Raw genomic sequence first — 16,474 nt, 5'->3', positions numbered from 1 at the left:
CTCTATACTATACTACGGTATATCAGTGCGTCTTCCTGTCTCTCTTTAGCAAAACAAAGATCCTCACATATATCCATCATAAATGTAGTACCTTTGAGCTTCAACTATACATTGAGCTCTCAATCATGGACTCACATACACCCCCTGAAATACAGCCATATGGGGCTAATGGTGCAGAGAGAGGAACAAACAGAAGGCAATGATATACACATTATCATTATGGAGAGGATGTTTGCGTACACACATATGCACACCCAAACCCTGCGGAAACACCCAGATGCATTGAAAATATATTAAAGATGACTTGAAACTGCCAAAGTCTGCCTAGAAGTTTCAGCTCGAGTTTGATAAGGTTTTTCAAAGCTCTGCCAGCTGAATATATTTGGCAACTTTGAGTATTAAATATCTTCATTATGAAGAGGATGCATTAAAAACATACTGAAAGTATATTGTAACAACTTAAAGCACAGGTGTCAAATCCAGTTTCTGGAGGGCCACAGCTCGGCACAGTTTAGCTTTAAACCTAATTAACACACCTGATCAAACTAATTGATTCCGTTAGACTTGTTTGAAACCTACAGGGAAGTGTGCTGGAACTAAACTGTGCAAATTCAGTAGATTGAATTTTTACCTGTCAATGCGAATCGTACGTCATAAAAAACCATAGCGAATGAGGTCAATTCTGACCCTTTCATTTCGGAACAAACTTCAGCAGTGTCCCAAACCTTAAATCTCATACATGAGGACTAAAAAAAAGCTTTTATATTGTCATGTGTATTTAAGTATCGATTCAAGTAATTTACATTGTCACAAGTATTTAAGCATGTTAACGAGAGAGAGCGCAACGTCCGCCAAGTAAGCAATATAGGCTAGACTAATACTGTTGCATAAGTCATGTGCATAAATCACACCATGGAAATGACGTTAAGATGCCTACTCTGTTAAAATAGTTGGGTTAAAAATACCCCAAGATATAATCCAACTATTATGGCACTATTATAGTTATTCCCAACTATGGGCAATTTTAACCCAATGCATTACTGGTTTAAAAAAGCCTAGATCAGGGGTCTCAAACTCAATTTACCTGGAGGCCGCAGGAGGCAAAGTCTGGGTGAGACTTGGCCGCATAAGGGATTTCACACAAAAAAAGTCCTCAAATGTCATTATTAACAGTTTTAATTATTTCTTCCGAACATGAAGTGTCCTGAACATTAATAAAACATTGAGTGAAGATTATGAACAGTTCTTCTGAACATGGCATCTTTTGCCTAATTCTTGCTGCCAGAGACTTGACAGCGCTTCTTCTCACAAATCTGAACCACATTTGGCTTTAGAGCGGAAGCAGTTGAGACCCTCAGTATGGCTTGAAGATGATCATCATTAAGTCTAGACCTGTCTAGACTCACTCAAAACTTCCATTCCCTCACCTAAAAAAAGGCGTATATATGTATAAACAAAACACCCCCACCCCACTCCAGTCACATCAGTCTGTACCAGTCTGTATCTACCTATAATATATATAAGATGCAGGCTGTAGCTAGGTAGGTTGCAGGCTGCAGATATGTAGCTAAGTGGCAGGCAGGGGCGGGAACAGCTTACCTTGGTTCCGGCCGGCGCGAGTTCCCTTTAAGTTACCCTTTAAGTTCCACTTCCCGCCCGTCACAGCGTCTAACAAAGGGACGGGGTGCGTGGTGACGTCACCGGCACCCCCGCCCCTTTGTTTACACGGCGGGCAGGGAATGCCAGTGACCGCTGTGTACGGATAGAATCAGCGGAGCGGGGAGCGCTCTCTCTCCCCGCTCCGCTGATTCTGTCAGTGTACAGCGGTCGGCGCGGGCCACAAAATTTTGCACTGAGGGCCGCAAATGGCCCGCGGGCCGCGAGTTTGAGACCCCTGGCCTAGATTGTCAAATGAAGATGGTCAAATGAGAACTTTTCTGCCATAAACTATAGCAAAACAACTTGTCAAAGGCTGCATTTTCACTGCAGATCTTGATGGTCAATTCCGATTTTGTGACTGAATCCAATATTTTTGATGACCTGCTTACATCATCTTTTAAAAGTGGCTCGTATCCGATCGTCTGCATTTACACAGCACATGGCAAAAGCACAATGAGCAGGAAAAAAAAAAAGAGCGGGTGCTGATTAACAGCTGATGTTTAAAGAGAGCTCTTTTCTCTATTCCTGTATGTAATCTGTTCGCAGCTTTTGACAAGCTGTTTTACTATAGTTTGTGACAGAAAGGTTCTCATTTGTCAAACTTCTTTTTATATATAGGTCTTTTTTTAAACCTTTAGGCATCTTAATATAATGACCATGGTGTAAATTATGCATGTGACATAGCTATGCACTAGTTTTATATTAGTTGATATTGGTTACATGGCAGACATTGGCTTTCTCGCTCTCGTTAACATGCCTTAATACCTGTGCTATATGACAATATAAAAGCTGTTTAAGTCCTCGTGTATGAGATTTAAGGTTTAGGACTCTGCTGAAGTCTGTTCTGAAATGAGACTTGACGTCATTCGCTGTGGTTTTTAATGACGCACGACTCTCATTGATAGGTGAAAATCTGATCTACATGCTTACACTGCAGACACGAGAACACAGATCCGATTCATATCGGATAAATTTCCTCATATGAACAAGGCCTGAATCTGATTTAAGTAAATCGGAACCCATGTGAATCCATGTGATTTGTTCCTGCTTACACGTACATGGGCTATGTACATAGGAATTGAGTCACTTGAACAGTGCAGTGTAAGTGCGGCCAAAAAGAATTTCTTAAATTAAACCCTGTGAAGAGATTAAATGCAGGAATGGGGAAAAGAGCGCTCTTTTATTATCAGCTGTCAGTCAGCGCTCGCTTTTTTGTTCCTGCTCATTGCGCCTTTTGCCTTGTGCTGTGTAAATATAGACAATTGGATACAAGTCACTTATAAAAAATGATGTAAGCTGGTCAAAAAAAAAAAAAAAAAAATCAGATATAGCCACAAAATTGAAATTGACCATCAAGATCTGCAGTGTAAATATAGCCTTAGTGTTCCCATTAAGCATTTTTATATTAGCGATATTCCAAAGTGTGTATAAAAATAGGGGGATGGACACATGGCTAATGGTTTCCTAAGGAAAAGTAAACTGTATGGGGTTTATAGTGTGTTAATTTTTGGGTGAACAATCAGTTTCAGCTCCATTTTTCACTGCTTTCCTCACAGTATCTTTGGCTACATTAGAACCCTTTCCCTTTGTTTTAGCTCCATAGGCAGAGATTAGCCTCAGCGTTCAAACCTCCTGTACATGTAAACCCAGTATGAATTCAGGCTGCAGTAGGTGATAACCATTGTCAGTCTTTTCCACACGGCTCATTCAGGTAGGGGTGTAGCCCAAGGTTAGGCCAGTGTTGGTGGAGAATGTCACTGGCATAGAGGAGGAATAAATTCAGCCCACAGGTAAAGAGAAACACACTCGGCAGGCCGCTGTGGTGCAGCCAAAGCCCAAAAGACTAACTCTGGCCTGAAGGAGGAACTAGGTCTGAACAAAGGAGTTTCTGAGATGACAGAAAAGCAAAAGCAAAAGCAGGATGTGCCCTTAAGGACATAAAAAAGAGTGGGCACTGCATCACTGTCAGCTGAATCTTGATAAATTTCATCAGCTGAACTGAAAGGACTGCAGCCGTTTGAAGTAATAACATGAATTTAGCTCATAAATCTGATTCAGGTCTTGAGTCGCCTGACCGTCACTTTAAGGTTTTCAAACTGCAGGGTGTGAGGAGAGGTTAGATAGGGTCTTGAGAAATGATTTATTGTCATCGAGGACAAATGACTCTAAATACTTGTATGGCGTATTAGCAAAAGTGTTCGAAATCAATAATTCATTAAAAGCTAAATTATTCTATGGATTCTGATGTCTGCATGTGCTGTAACTTTATAGAGTAACGCCACTTGAAAGGGCATGGAGGTATATCAGGGATGTACCAATTTAGACATGTTGTACGCATTTGTGACCTGTGACCGATTTCATAGCTATTAAAAAAATAAACAAATAAAATAAACAATGCGCAATTAAAATGACAATAGCCCCTAATAAATTCCCAAACTTTCTGTGTGACACACAGATCTGTGCTCCTCTAATGGAGGAGAGCATTACAGGATGCCAATCATCAGAAATCTCTCACACACACATGCGCGCACACACAGACCCTACAAACAAAAAGGTCACTCTCATTAGTTCAGCTCCAGACTGTGTGTGTGTGTGTGTGTGTGTGTGTGTGTGTGTGTGTGTGTGTATGCGTGTGTGTTGATGGTGAATACAGTGTGATTAAAAAGGTCAGCTTCATTAGCAAAGCGCTGGTGGCAGCTCAAGTCTACATTTCACAATGAGCTCTGACTGAAAGGCAGAGACAGACGGTAAATCATGTGTTTAAAAACAGAATCGTGAATAAAACACAGCCCTGAAAATTCAGGCCTAAAATACCTATGCTGAGATCTGTTTTGTCTGCAAGTACAGCAAGGAATTGGTATATAATGTTTGTATATGTAGATTTCTGGGTATAAGGCTCCTAACATTTGGCAACCTAAAGTACACACATGCTCACAATTTTTTAAATAAATAATTTTCATTTAAAGTAATTAAATAAAGGGAAACATGGTGTATTTTTATACTTTAACTTAAGCTATTTAATTTCAGGATTTTTTTTTACATTTTTAAATTAGTTTACAATTTAATGAAATTAAATAGCAAATAATTAAAATAAGCATAAAATATATATAATAAAAAAATAAATGATTTAAATAAACAAATAAGGAACAGTTCAACATTTGATATTTATATTTGTATATAGTTTTTTAATAAAATGAAAAATAAAATAAATATTAAAATAGAATAAAAACATTAAATTAAATTAAACTAAAGTTTAGTAAATAACAAAGATACAAAATAAAATAAAATAAAATAATAATATAAATTTTTTTTAATTATTAAATTAAAATATTTTTTAATAAAATAAAATAAATATAATAAAATTAAATAATATAAAAATATAAAAATAATATAAAAAATAATTTAAAATTTATAAAATAAATTATAAAATAAAATAATAAAAAATAGAACAAAAAAGTTTAAATGGAAAAAAAATTAAATTAAACTAAAAGAAAAAACATGTATATAATATATATATATATATATATATATATATATATATATATATATATATATATATATATATATATATATATATATATATATATATATATATATATATATATATATACATACATACATACATACATACATACTGTATGTATGTATATATATATATATATATATATATATATATATATATATATATTTTTTTTTTTTTGTACCACCACCAGTACCAAAATGGAGTGTGTGAGTGTAAGTTCTCTTGTGAGAGATGTCTGGACACGTGGCCCCTGTAAGCAGCGCCACAGATCCTGTGGTGTGGAAGATTAATAGAGCCAATCTCCAAACAAGCGGCACAGTGACCCCCCAAAACATTTCTAATGAAATGAATCAATCAGTGGCCCCGGACCCACAGATAGCATCAGCTCAACACATCGGCAAACACACAGAAATGGAGAGAGTTTTCTGATATCACAGAATGAGGACGGCCAAAATTGAGCCTTGTTTTTAAAACAACATAATGCTAATGCTGTAACACTTCACTACGCCAGACACACGACAGGCCAAGAAAACACTCTTTAACTTCTCTCAACACATTAAAAAAATATTAATAATAATAACAGTTTTAATTAAAAAAGCCCTGCTCTCGTTATATACTTTCAAAACAATTATGTCCAAATGATTAATAAATGGTTGACTATGTTTATTTTTTTGCAAAAAGGAACAAGGCTGTGATAAACATAAGAACAATGTGTGTCATAATATAATAGTATGAGTTTCAAGAATGGAAATAGGATTTAAATGAAAACTTTTAGCTCACAATATTGTCTTTTAAAAACGTTAAAGTTATTATTTATAATTATTAATAATAATAATACGATGACAACGACTACCACTACTGCAACTAACTACGACAACAACAAATACAACTACGACTAATACTACTATTACTAACTATGACGATGATTACGACGGCAAAAAATACAACTACACTGTAAAAAAAGGCAACCAGCTTCAGGACATTTTGAGTTTACTCAAATTAAATAGTCATTAGCACTACTTCTACTACGACTACTACTACCACGATGACAACTACTACTACTAACTACGACGACTACAACTATGACTATGACTACACTGTGGAAAAAAGGCAACCGGCTTCAGGACATTTTGAGTTTACTCAACTTAAATAGTCAACAGCACTATTACTACTACAACTGCTACTACCACAATGACAACTACTATTACTAACTACGAAGACTACAACTATGACTATGACTACACTGTGGAAAAATGGCAACCGGCTTCAGGACATTATGAGTTTACTCAACTTGAATAGAGTTAATAGCAGTACTACTACTACGACTACTACTACTACGATGACAACTACTACTACTAACTACGACGACTACAACTATGACTACGACTACACTGTAAAAAAAGGCAACCAGCTTCAGGACATTTTGAGTTTACTCAACTTAAATAGAGTCAATAGCACTACTAATACTACTACAACAACTTCTATTACTACGACGACAGCTACTACTACTAACTACGACGACTACGACGAAGACTATACTGTAAAAAAAGGCAACCAGCTTCAAAACATTTTGAGTTTACTCAGCGTAAATAGTCAATAGCACTACTACTACTACGACTATTACTACCGCGATGACAACTACTACTAGTAACTATGACGACTACAACTATGACTACGACGAAGACTACACTGTAAAAAAAAGGCAACCAGCTTCAGGACATTTTGAGTTTACTCAACTTTAATTGAGCCAATAGCCGTACTTGGGTTAAGAGTCAACTCTCTCTGCAGCAAGTTGCCTTACAATTTTGAGTTGAGTTTTTTTTTTACAGTGTATGACTATGACCACGAATAAGAATAAGAATGAAAAAGAGCAAGAAGAATACTAATACTAGTAATGAGAATAATGAATTTCGACATTTTTATATTACAATATTACATGTAATTTTAATAAGATTTTTTAAATATATGTCAATATACAAGTTATTTTAGCTAGTTTATGAATTGCAGTGTGTTTTAAATAACTGAACTCCATTTTGTGATTGTTATTGGCTTTTGTTCACATTTACATTTCGTTTAATTTACATTTTTATAACTAAAATAAATGTACTACTTAAATAATGATTGCTCTTATGAATTCATTATCCATTATATTCAGTCATTTCCTCATTATAATTTCACAAATGCATATAAATCAGTGCCATTTTAGTATCAAGCAACTATTCATTTTGTGGCTGCATTTTAATTAGCGTGGCTTTTTTCTGTTTTAGCTTGGCTTTTAAAGTCACAAACCAAGAAAGATGACACAAACTAAAACTTTAAAAGCCTTAAAATGCTGACAAAACAACAGACATTAAATCTGTCCTGAGATTCCTCCTTCGCTAGTGTTGTAGGTAAATTGAAGTGTCTGTTTACGGGTGTGTGAGTTAACATAGTTCCTGATGGCGAAGAGCAGTATATTTAATGTTGTGAAACTAAAAGAAAAGCCCTGTTCCCCACGGATCAATGCTCCACTTCTCCCAGGCTTGATTTCTCATAAAACACCTGCTGTACCAGTCCAGCCGTACACAGACATGCACCCATAAACACACACACACGGCCCCGTCTCTCCGTCATCATTTCCCTGACCACAGGAGAGCACTACTTTAAGCATCATTTGCCTCCTCCATTTGGTCTACAATGCATCACACAGGCAATAGACAATCTGGAGAGAAGGGTCAATTTTAGCTCGGTACTTTCTCAGTGGTGCCCGTCCATTGAATTCCTGGAGCTTGAAAACTTTTGTTTTATAGTTCTGAAATAACTTTAGATGAAATGTTCTCTAAAAAACTGTATGAATTTTGCTTTTACAGCCTTGCTATGAGCATATAATAATGCACAGGGGTGGACTTAAATTACAAAAATTCAAATTACATTATTTTTTTCATTTTTAACTGAAATCATTAATTAAATTATAAATAACATGAATTAAATAGATAAAAAAAACTTTTTAATATTTATATACAATATAAATTTAGTATGAAATCATAATCCAATAATATATTTATATAGTTATATAAATTTATAAGCAATGATAAAAAAGTTATCAAAATAGTCAAAAATTAATCCAACTTTTTATTGTATTAATTATTATATTTTAAGGTGTAATCTATTTTTATAAATTTAATGCATTAGTAATATTACTATTATTAAAAAAACTACATTTAAAATGGAATTAAAAATAATATTTTGAAAGTAATAAAAATAAATAACAATATATTGAAAGTTGTAGAACAAAACAACAAAAAAATATAACAATATAAAAATACAATATATTGAAATACAATTAAAATATATTACATTAAAAGTATATTGAAAGTAAAATAAAAAGTACAAAATGCAGTATATTAAAAGTAGCAAATTAAAACAAAATCAAAACAAAAAAAAACTTATCAAAAAGCAAAACAAAAACATTAAATATAACAATATAACAAAATACAGTATATTAAAAGTAACAAAACAAAACAAAAAACAAAACAATAACAAAAAACAACATAATAAAAGTAACAAAACAAAAAAACTAAACAAAACAATATAACAAAATACAATATATTGAAAGTAGCAAAACAAAACATATAAAATCCAATAAAAGCAAAAACATTAAATATAACAATATAACAAAATACAACATATTGAAAGAAACAAAACAAATCAAATCAAATTAAAACAAAAATATTAAATCTAACATTAACAAAATACAGTTTATTAAAAGTAACAAAACAAAGCATAAAATATAAGAATATAAAAAAAAATAAAATACAAAATATTGAAAATAAACACTAAACTAAACTAAACCTAAACTAAATGCAAACGTAAACTAAACACAAACTAAACTCAACTAAACTAGACATAATCGTAAACTAAAAGTAAACGTAAACGTAAACATAACGTAACGTAATGTAACGTAACCTAAACTAAACACAATCTAAACGTAAACTAAATGCAAAGGTAAACTAAACTAAACTAAACTAAACTAAACTTAACTTAACTAAACTAAACTAAACTAAACTAAACTAAACTAAACTAAACTAAACTAAACTAAACTAAACTAAACTAAACTAAACTAAACTAAAAGCAGTCATGGCGAGCTTAAAACTTGAAAAACTTGTAACTTGATCAAGGCACATCTCATATTACGCATAAGCTTTTGCCACCTTTGGTAGATTTTCAGCCAATTTCTCATTAAAAAAAACCTGTAAAGTTCCTTGAAATGTAACAGACCATTTGGTGAGTAAAAATTTATATATTCATCAAAGCCAATGCCAATTTGGCGATTGGCAAATGTTCATTTTGGACGTTGAACAAATGCTTTCCGAATACTTTGCTTAAATTCATTCCACATGACTGCAAAATCAACAGACACTTCGTGAAGACGGGCACAAATAAACACACACAAATGCACACTTGACAAGACAAACAACTCTGAACATCACTAAAGCTCTTCACCAAGGAGTTCATTAAACAGCTCCTGGAAGAGAGAGAAACTCTCAAACACATACAGAGCACGACCCAAGAAACGCTTCTACAAAACAGTACAAAGTGCCGGGTCAGGATGGGACGCCCCGCATGGGCTGTCAGGAGCAAAGCTGATGCACCTCAGATTGAAGGTAATTAAAACGAAAAGAAAGCCCAAACAAAAGAGCATTTTATGGAGCTCCCGCTATCCGGAGAGTCGCTCATTAGCCCAGCAGGGTAATTAGCAAGATGCCGCAGTCCTCGTTAAGGAGAAATCATAATCGTAAACAAATGGCTGTGAGCTTTCCGTGCCTTCCCTTCTGTAATGAACTGCCACTGTTCTCAAAATGAAAGCGATGCTAAGACTTGGAGATGACAGGTTTCAGTTTAAAGAGTAAAAGGAGCCCATTACGGCTTTCATCTGAGAGCTAAACTCATCACACTCAACGTTAGTGGATTCTTGCCTTCGTCTGCTTGTAAAGGGAGCTTCTCGTGAGGTTAATTGACCAGATCATGGACTCTAAGCGCAGGAAGACATTGAAATAACTCAGATGCGCATGCACAATTGCACACGCATACGACCGGAATGCAGATAAACATAAGAGGCATTATCGGTTACACTGCGGGAAAAAAATACTTTGAAACCGATTTTACTCAGAAATCGCTGGTAAAGGCAACTCAAATTGTGGAAGCTACTTGGGAACTGAATTAAAAAATTCACATAAACTTGATTAAAACAGATGTAATTAAAAAACTAACAAAAATATTAATAAAACTTTTGCTAAATAAAATCTAAACAAAAAAAAATAGAATAAAAAATCTAGTGTTAAAATTATCCCAATGTACTAAATTAACTTTGTGACATAAATAGTATTTTATTTTAGAATGTAATCTAATATTCTAATAAAATTTATATTTAAAAGTTAATTAAAATACATTTCATTTATTAAAATGTAAAAATGTCTTTAGAAGAACACACTTCTTCAGGGCAATAAATCTAAATATTGCATAATAAAATAAAGTAAACTAAATTAAAATATTATAACATGACAACACAACACGACACAAAATATAACATTATAAAATATAATATAATTATATATAATACAATAAAATAAAATATAATATAATATAATATAATATAATATAATATAATGTAAAATATATATATATATATATAATAAAGTAAAATAAAACACAATATAATATAATATAATAAAATATAATATAATGAAATAAAATAAAAAAATATATATATAATATAAAAAAATAAATAAAATGTAATAAAATAAAATACAATAAAATTTTATATAATAAAATAAATATAATATAATAAAATATAATAAAATAAATATAATATAATAAAATATAATAAAATAAATATTATATAATATAATATAATAATAAAAAATAAAACAAAACAAAACAAAATAAAATGTAACAAAATAAAATAAAATAATATATATTTCACCTACAATTATATATTATGCAGTAAATAAATATAACATTATCCACTAAAATAAAATTAAAATATAATAAAATAAAATATAATATAATATAATGAAATAAAATAAAATAAAAATATTATAAAAAATATAATAAAATACAATAAAATATAATATAATAAAATAAAATATAATATAATAAAAATAATATAATAAACTATAATACAATAAAATAAAATTCAATATAACATAGTAAAATAAAATATAGTATAATGTAATAAAGCAAAACAAAACAAAATAAATGTAATAAAATAAAATAAAATATATCTCACTTACAATTATATATTATGCACTAAATAAATATAACATTTATCTTGCAAAGAACACTCAGGGGAAAAAGAAAACAAGCAAATACTGATAATAGAGCGAAGTGAGCTAGCAAGTCCCTTAACTGATGAACTAAGCACATCCAGCAGTCTCCATGGTAATAAAAGGTTGGACTTCCTGTGCCGGCAGGAAACAGCCATGGGAGAGATGGACAGCTGGCAGCTGTTCTCCGCAGCGGTGCACTGTGTGTTATATGAGCTGCACTTAACTGCTGATTCCAGGTCAGCCAGGATCAAACACAATTTCAGCTCCAATTATGATGTAGGGTGATAGGGGGGGTAGGTGGCCTTTATCGGTACTCTCAGGAGAGTGAAGGAGAAGAGCAAAAAATAACCACACTCTTCTGTGTAATTCAGAAGAGAAAACAATCGGACCGGGCTTTTGTGCACTTGACCGGTAGGCAAATACTGTTTGAATGCTCTAATGAATGGATGCTCTAATGAAAGGAAGAAGTAACAAGGAAGCCAAAAATAGTGCTTATATTTCTATATGTGTTTAAAAAAATTAAGTTTCTTTTGGGATCAAATAAAAAAAGCTACCTGTAGAAGTGGTCTTTGAACGCCCAGGGTTTTCATGGTGTCAGCGTTGGCCAGGATCTTCAGCGGATCAGACGCTTTGGTCACAGCCTCAATTTCCTTATTGGTCTCGGTGCGGACCTGACTGAGGAACAGGTCATTGATGTAGTAGGTGAGGAATGTGCGGAGCTGACACTGCTTAGCCTGAGCTGGACCCATACGGGACTCAATCTCCTGAATGAACCTAATGACACAGAAAAAAACACACACACAATGCCTTTTCATTAAATTATGCAAAAGAGACACACATTTATGCAAGTTCTAAACATGTCAGAGATGATATTGTAGAAATATGAGTTTAGAGGATGCTTTGAACTTTCGGTCGGCAGCTGATGTGTTTAAAGAGTCACATTCGGAAAGCTTTGAAACGATAGTTTTAATCTATTTTAATTGCTTTTAACGTCTTTGAACTAATACTGCTGTCGATCAGCGCCACCTCCTGGACTGATTATTTTAAAAATGCGATCTAATAGGATGGAAAACGAATGCTGAGGTATTTTTCCTTGTTGTCAGATGGTTTAAATTAAGCCTCATCATTGCTAAAGTCAACATTTTCTCTTTCTTTCAAATATATAACCAACCCAAACAAGTGTACTTCACCAAAATGTTTGACACACACACACACACACACACAAACAGACACACACACACATACACACACACACACACACACACACACACACACATACACACACACACACACACACACACACACACACACTAACACACACACTAACACACACACACGCACACAAATTCAATGAAAAATAAACTGCTCCCGATCAGAATCAACATGCAAATCAGCCAGAATAGTATCAGTAATGTACTTTTTTTGGTCATTTTTGCATGGCTTACAAACCTTCTAGTTTCATGCCAGTAATATGGTTTGCTCTTTATAATTGTGTGTGTGTGCATTGTGTACATTATAACAAAAGACAGGTCGGGAACACTGACACTATATTTCAGCATCTGATCTGACAGCAGACACTGAATTAGAACAACGTTTTTCTCTCAAACTTGAGCTGCATCTGACAGAGGTATAACAAAATTAACACAAAAAAAAATAAAGTTTTGCATTACAAAACCCCTCAGTAAGGCACTGAAAACAATGACAATTCTTAATGGACTTTCTAAGCACCCTACTGGAAGGTGCTGGTCAAATGGCGCCCTCCAAGCACCATGAAGAAAAAGGTCTATAATGTGTCGAGTAGCTCCGGTTTTCGGGGCTCGAAACTCCGGCGTAGTGTGGATGGATGGCATAACCGTAGCAAAACTTATGCATTTTAAAACTAAAACGTATTACTGTAAATGGAGCCTCAGACACTCTGAGATAAGAGTTGATCCTGCAGTGTACATTATAAGAATATTACATGTTTTTTGACCTTTGAAAAACTACAAATTTAGGGCATTTAAAATAATGCACAATCATTTTTGATATAACCTGACATATTTCTGTTTATTTCACAAAAGCCTTAACTTTTCATTTATTTCCAGGTTTAATTAGACTTTCAAATTTAACTTGGCCTCCAAAAACGTGAAATAGAGAGAGAGGAAAAAACACAAAATTCTGGCTTTTAAGTACTGCCTACACCATGCGTGTCGGTGAGGGAACAAGACAGGTGTTGAGCGGGGACGGGCCGTTGCGTACGAGCAGACAGAGGCTCATAGATCAGCAGGAACACTGATTTATCACTACGAGACTGCAGCTGCACAACCCTGACTCTAAACACCTCCCTCAGCATTGCACAGCCAATTAGTCAAGCCAGCAGAGGGGAGCCCATCCACACATGTGCATTGTGCGTGTGTGTGTTGGAGGCATTAACAGTGAAAGCATGGCTCAGCCCTCAGTAAGCAAAACCGGTACTGAATCATTGCGTAAAGCATAGCAAACCTAAATAAACACGAACAAAGACAAAAACTGGCCTCACTTAACACTCACTTAAACTTGTTATTGATTGTCAATGTTTATACCAGGGACAACTGCCCCATTTGAGTCTTAAATTAAGTGGAAAAAATATACTGGTACAATATAAGCTGAAGCCAATGTTAGAGCTTTATCCATTTCACATGATACTGGATTTTTAGTTTTGCATATTCTAGAACAATGATAAAGTACATCTGCTATTACTGTACCATTACGGGTGTCAGATATATGCTCTCATATACAAGTTGTCAGCAAATTACAGTTGTGATTTATTCATTTTGGCCAATATTATGTATTGGACACATCAATCCATTGCATATATGTTGTCTGACGATTTTTGAGTTTTGATTTATTCATACTGACCTATTTTCAAATTTAATTCTACATAATCTAGGTGAGTGTTTCTCAACCACATTCCCGGAGGACCACCAACACTGCATGTTTTGGATGTCACCTTTGTCTGTCACACCCAACACAGGTCTTCCAGTCTTTCCTAATGAGCTGATGATCTGAATCAGGCGTGTTTGGTTAAAGAGACATAAAAAATGTGCAGAGCTGGTGACCCTCCAGAAATATGGTTGAGAAACACTGTTCTACGTAATTGGTGAATTTACAGTACTGTGCAAATGTCCGGCCACTAGTTTTCCCCCCCAAAAAGGTTTAAAGTCGATAATTTCGATATTCAGTTTACATTTCCAAACATTATTTTGTCATTAATTGTAATTTTACAGTAAGATTATTGTCTCCACAAAGAGTCTGACAACATCCAGTTCTCCAGAGATCTGATGTGATCACCTTCCAGTCTTTATATATCTATCTATATATATATATATATATATATATATATATATATATATATCTATCTATCTATCTATCTATATATATATATATATATATATATATATATATATATATATATATATATATATATATATATATATATATATATATATAATTTTTTTATTATATTTATTGGATTTTCACAATACAGACATAAAACATATTCAAAAGACATGCAAGGAAAAATACCAACACAAAACAACAGAGAGAGAGAGAAAAAAAAAAAGAAAAAGTTCAGATTACACATAAAACTGGACTACTCCACATAAAACAGATCGGAAAAATGGCTAAAAAACATTGCTTATTTTTCAGATAATAATACAGTTACAATATTTCTTGAAGCATCATAGGGCAAATACTATGTTACAAATAATAAAAATATGAAGTCCAAACTTTGAAAAAAAATTCTGTTTTTTTTTGTGTGTGTGTAAAACATGGATAAGTTGTTCCAGGGGAATCAACTCAAAAATATCTTGTGCCAACCTTTAAGTAAAGGAGATTTATCACTAATCCAATTAAGTAAAATATTTTTTCTGGCGGTTAATATATTATACATGTTCTTATGCAACCATCAGGTATACCTAAAATCAATGAAACTGGGTCAAAATCCAATGGCATGTTAAAGATCTTTTCTATTTCCCCTAGCACCAAAGACCAAAATGCGTTAAATTACCGACATCAGTTTTACATTGTAAACACATAGGCGAATTAGAAGGTTTAAATAGATGTCTGCAGTTAGGGGAGATATGGAGTCTGTGTATTAATCTATATTCTTCTTTCTGGAAGTACATGAAGAAACAGAACAAACTAAGACAAACTAAATCCAGAAGCACTTTGGCAACATACCTGCAAAGCTACCTGGAAAACTATAGGCAAGTGTACCAAGTGTGATCCAACCAAATGTTCATTTGATTTAGTTAATAAAAGTGAATTGATAAATAAAATGTATGTATGCATTGCATTTGAAAGCATCCTGATTTTACAGGGTTTTTACACATAAAAACTGACCTAAAATTTAGAACATTACTGTAGCTTTGCAGGGTTTTTTTAAGCATCTTATAGACATTTAGGGTGATCTCAATTTGCATACCGCTTAAATCTATTAAAACGTAGAGTATGTTTATTAAAGTGAAAATTAGATTGCTTATCATAGATAAATTAAAAGAAATATACTATGGCAACAATTAAAAAATCCATCAGTGATATATGCTCAATATTTTAATATTATATTGGATATTGGAGAGCCATATCAGTTAATACCTGATATTTAAATCTGCATGCAAATTTCTTATACATTTCTGTTATGCAGCAATGTAATGTTTAAAACATTATATATATATATATATATATATATATATATATATATATATATATATATATATATATATATATATATATATATATATATATATATATATATATATATATATATATATATATATATATATATTGATAGTTTTTAGTATTGAATTTAGTATTGAACTGAGAACCAACAATTTTAAGATAAAAATATTGATCGATTTATAGTTGTAAAACCAATATCTATATCTAAAAACTCACCAAGACCAATGACCGATTGGTCAAACTCAAAGATCTGAATGAGAAACGATGAACATCATAATGGAAATCT

The 16,474-nt window shown here is 32.9% G+C and overlaps 1 protein-coding gene across 2 annotated transcripts in view; it reads right to left on the bottom strand.

Moving 5' to 3' along the window:
• exoc4 (exocyst complex component 4) overlaps positions 1–16,474 on the bottom strand; it is a 211,238-nt gene that overhangs the window by 60,196 nt on the left and 134,568 nt on the right. For both annotated transcript variants that reach the window (XR_012401600.1, NM_001030134.2), the window contains exon 11: positions 12,045–12,264. Coding sequence is in view for 1 of the 2 variants with exons in the window: in NM_001030134.2 (NP_001025305.1) it covers positions 12,045–12,264 (220 nt within the window). In the remaining variant the exon portion in view is untranslated. The remainder of the gene's footprint in view (positions 1–12,044; positions 12,265–16,474) is intronic.

The sequence above is a fragment of the Danio rerio genome, chromosome 4 (genome assembly GCF_049306965.1).
Source record: "Danio rerio strain Tuebingen ecotype United States chromosome 4, GRCz12tu, whole genome shotgun sequence".
NCBI classification, from domain to species: domain Eukaryota; kingdom Metazoa; phylum Chordata; class Actinopteri; order Cypriniformes; family Danionidae; genus Danio; species Danio rerio.
This window is presented reverse-complemented; position numbering and strand designations above follow the sequence as displayed.